Source organism: Volvox carteri (genome assembly GCF_000143455.1).
Source record: "Volvox carteri f. nagariensis unplaced genomic scaffold VOLCAscaffold_7, whole genome shotgun sequence".
NCBI classification, from domain to species: domain Eukaryota; kingdom Viridiplantae; phylum Chlorophyta; class Chlorophyceae; order Chlamydomonadales; family Volvocaceae; genus Volvox; species Volvox carteri.
In genome coordinates, this window is record NW_003307550.1 from 428,211 (window position 1) to 431,725 (window position 3,515).

General features: G+C 57.0%; 1 protein-coding gene across 1 annotated transcript; it reads left to right on the forward strand.

The window, feature by feature from the left end:
• Positions 1-1,311: 1,311 nt before the first annotated feature.
• Positions 1,312-3,136, forward strand: VOLCADRAFT_87900 (uncharacterized protein; the record flags this gene model as incomplete). Its single annotated transcript, XM_002947554.1, has 7 exons — positions 1,312-1,341; positions 1,532-1,582; positions 1,637-2,022; positions 2,385-2,442; positions 2,507-2,615; positions 2,706-2,825; positions 2,958-3,136. 7 exons carry the CDS (start codon positions 1,312-1,314, stop codon positions 3,134-3,136), a joined length of 933 nt encoding a protein of 310 aa, XP_002947600.1.
• Positions 3,137-3,515: the final 379 nt, after the last annotated feature.

Genomic DNA, 3,515 nt, shown 5'->3' on the forward strand with positions numbered 1-3,515 from the left:
AAAAGTGGTCGTAATATTGCTTCCCCCATCCAGGGGAACGCCGTCAGAGACGCTGGACGGTGCCAGGGAATAGTGTTGGTGGGTAGCGGCAGCAGCGACAGCGGCCGACGACATCCGATCCGCGGCCATCCAATGCAGTACGGCAGCGGCGGTCGCGGCGGCGGCAGCGCTGCCGCCGTTAGCATTGGTACTTGGGAAAGCTGTGTTCTCCCCGACTTGGCTCAAAACTCCCTTGGGAAGGGATCCTGTTGTAGGGTAGCCCCGTACGACATGGTGTTATTGAAGCTTCTTAGAAATAAAATCATGCGCATCAGACCGCAATGTGAAACTATACGAAACGCAGCATATTGAATCAAGTTGTACGGCATGGCCTCGAGCCCGCTCCGGGCCAAGGTCGCCGCTCATCGCATCCTGGAGTGACAAAACAAACACACGACAAAACGCGACAAAACGACGCGACAAAACACGCTCCACATCATGCTCATGAAGGTGACCCTGGACGGGGTGGAGGCTTAGGGTTAATACACACACACAAGAGAAAAACATCACGCACGCACAAACACAAACACAAACACAAACACACGCATACACAAATACATAACGGGGACACGGCGCGGAACAGATAAGAGGTGCGGCCGCGCCGGGCTAATCGAGTTGGCCTGGGTGAGCAGCAGCACGTGAGACCAGGAGGGCGCGACCTTACCGGAGACGTCAGCCTGAGTGATGGCTGAGTGCTGTTGCATGGAGTGCGGGCGGAGGAGGTCGCCGCCGCCATCCCAGAGCTCCCCCTCGCTGGACCGCATGCGGGCAAGTCGGTGCTGCTGTTCCTGCTGCAATTGCTGCTCCTGCTGCAGTTGCTGCAATTGCTGCTGCTGCTGCTGCTGGCGGCGATGCTCAATGTACGTACGCGCCACGGCAGCGGCAAAGGTGTTCTGTGGGTCGGAACTTTCCAGGGCATTGGTCCCAGCGGGATCCAGACACGGCTCCGCGCTAGCAGTAGAACGTTGCATCAACTCCTGGCGAGCGAGGATTCATTAAGTTAAGATTTAGTGCAAGTTCATTTCAGTTTGAATAATAGGATTTTCAGGGTAAAGCCATAGAGTTTTAGGGTTTTAAACTTCTTTTGGATTTCAGATTGTATAGATTACCTTCTTAAGAGATTCCAGCTTGCTTGGCAGGCGTGCAAGTTTCCGGGCTTATCGAAGTTCCCTGGGACAGACTACTGCCCGATTTCGCCATGTTTAACGGGCACCAGCACGCTGGGACGGCAGCACACTTCTGTCCAACAAATATCTCTGTACATCATGTACAATGGCGTTCCCCACCCCAACCCTTCCACAGGTGCATCACTAGCTTGCCCTCCTAATCCCATTCCGCCAGGGTTCCTACTGCCGCCACCGCCGCCGCCATTGCAACCGCTGTTACCGACCCGCCTTACAGAGATGCTCCAGGGGGAGCTCTCGTCACCCCTCCCTCCCCTTCTTCCCTCCTCCCAATCCTTCTCTCGTTCCCTCCCTTGTCGTCGTACCAGCCGTGCAGCCTCACTGAGGACGATGTGCGCACTGCGGCGCCGGAAACCCGCGTTAGTGACTTGACCTGGGCGGGCGGGCTGCTGCTGCTGCTGCGGTTGTAGTAGTTGGTGCTGGCGATGATGGTGACGCTGGTGGTGGCTACTGCTGTGGTGGTTGTGGCGGCTCCTGCCGAACACGTTGGCCAGAAGGTTGGTCATGGTCGGTCCCTGCGTCAGCATCAGTATGAGTATGAGTATGAGTATGAGTATGAGTATGAGTATGAGTATGAGTATGAGTATGAGTATGAGTATGAGTATGAGTATGAGTATGAGTATGAGTATGAGTATGAGTATGAGTATGAGTATGAGTATGAGCAGCAGTATGAGTATGAGTATGAGTATGAGCAGCAGTATGAGTATGAGTATGAGTATGAGTATGAGTATGAGTATGAGTATGAGTATGAGTATGAGTATGAGTATGAGTATGAGTATGAGTATGAGTATGAGTATGAGTATCAGTAGCAGTATCAGTAGCAGTAGCAGTATCAGTAGCAGTATCAGCAGCAGTAGCAGCAGCAACAGTATTAAGAGGAGTAGCAACATGGCATATGTGGCTGTCTCAGGGCGGCGCTTTCCAAAACTCATGCTGCATAGGGTTGGACACCGGGACGTTTTGTTAAGAAGAACTAAAACCTTCATTTTCAAGCACCAAAAGCGTGTGACAGCGACGGGCAAAGGAGGCTGAAAACGTCCCACCTGCAAGGTAGACGTTGTCAGCCGCAAAACCAACCACCCAATCCGATTACTGTTGACGGATCTGGTGTTAAATTGTGGGTGACGCGCCCCTAGTGTTGCTGTCCACGGCTGTTCACAGCGCTTACGTTAACATGCGCGCGCTACGAAGTACTTTTCCCCACACCGTTGATCCACCGGTCTCGCCACACCCCTCACACTCCCCTTCCCTTCCCTCCAACACACACACGTACACACCGGCAGTCCGTCAAACCTCTCACCGCGGTCGCGTCGCCACCTCCCAAGGTGACATGCGGACTGGCAGTACCGCTACAGGGGCTGGACGCGCTGCTGCTAAAGCTCGGCCGCCCAGGTGGGACGTTCACCTTCCACCGGCTCCTGGCGCTTCCCGGTGGGCTGTACACCAGAGTGCTGTTGACGCCGCCGTCAACTCCGCCGGCAGCAGCGGTGGCGGCGGCAGCGACGGAGCCGCTGCCGCTAGCTGCGGGTTTCTTATTTCGTATCACGCGCAAGATACCCGCTACCGACCGAGCAGTGCTGCCGGCGCGGGTGAAGTGCCAAGGTGCGGCGCCCGGCCCGTCAGCAGCAGCGGTGGTGGCGGCGGTGGCGGCGGCACTCTCAACGGCGGTGGCTCCGGTTTGCGATGCAGACGACGGCGACCGCGGACCGACCGGTGGGTAAGCCCGTAATGCAGGGCCCGGCTGTAGCAGTGCGCCTTCGTGCATTGTTGCCGACCTGACGGCTGGGAAAAGCACTGAGCGCGAGCGCCGTGACGGCCCGTACAAGCTGCCGCTGTCAGGTATCAGGGACTCGCTTGGGCTGCCGCCAGCACCTGCACCTGCACCGCCGCCGCCGTCGCCGTCACTGGTATGATGCTGCTTGGATTGGCTGGGTGAGCCGCCGCCGCCGCCCAGCCACAAACGTTGCCACATTATGGCTGCGCCTGAGGGCGACCGAGTCGGCACTGATGCTGGCATCCCGCCCACCGCCACCGCTACCGATGGCGTCGGCATCGGCGGTGGCTGGGCATCGCCTGCCCGGTGCATGTGGATTTGCTGGGAGGAAGAGGTCTCGCTGATTAGGTCTAGAGGGCTTGTCGTCCTGGCCAGGGAGCTATCCCGACATGCAATATCACCTGCATGGTGTGCAGACCCCCCCCCCAAATAACAATGTTTTGTTAGATCTGTGCTTGAAGCAGTGGCAGTGGCAGCAGCAGTAGTAGTAGCAGCAGGTAGGGGTAGGGATAGGGATA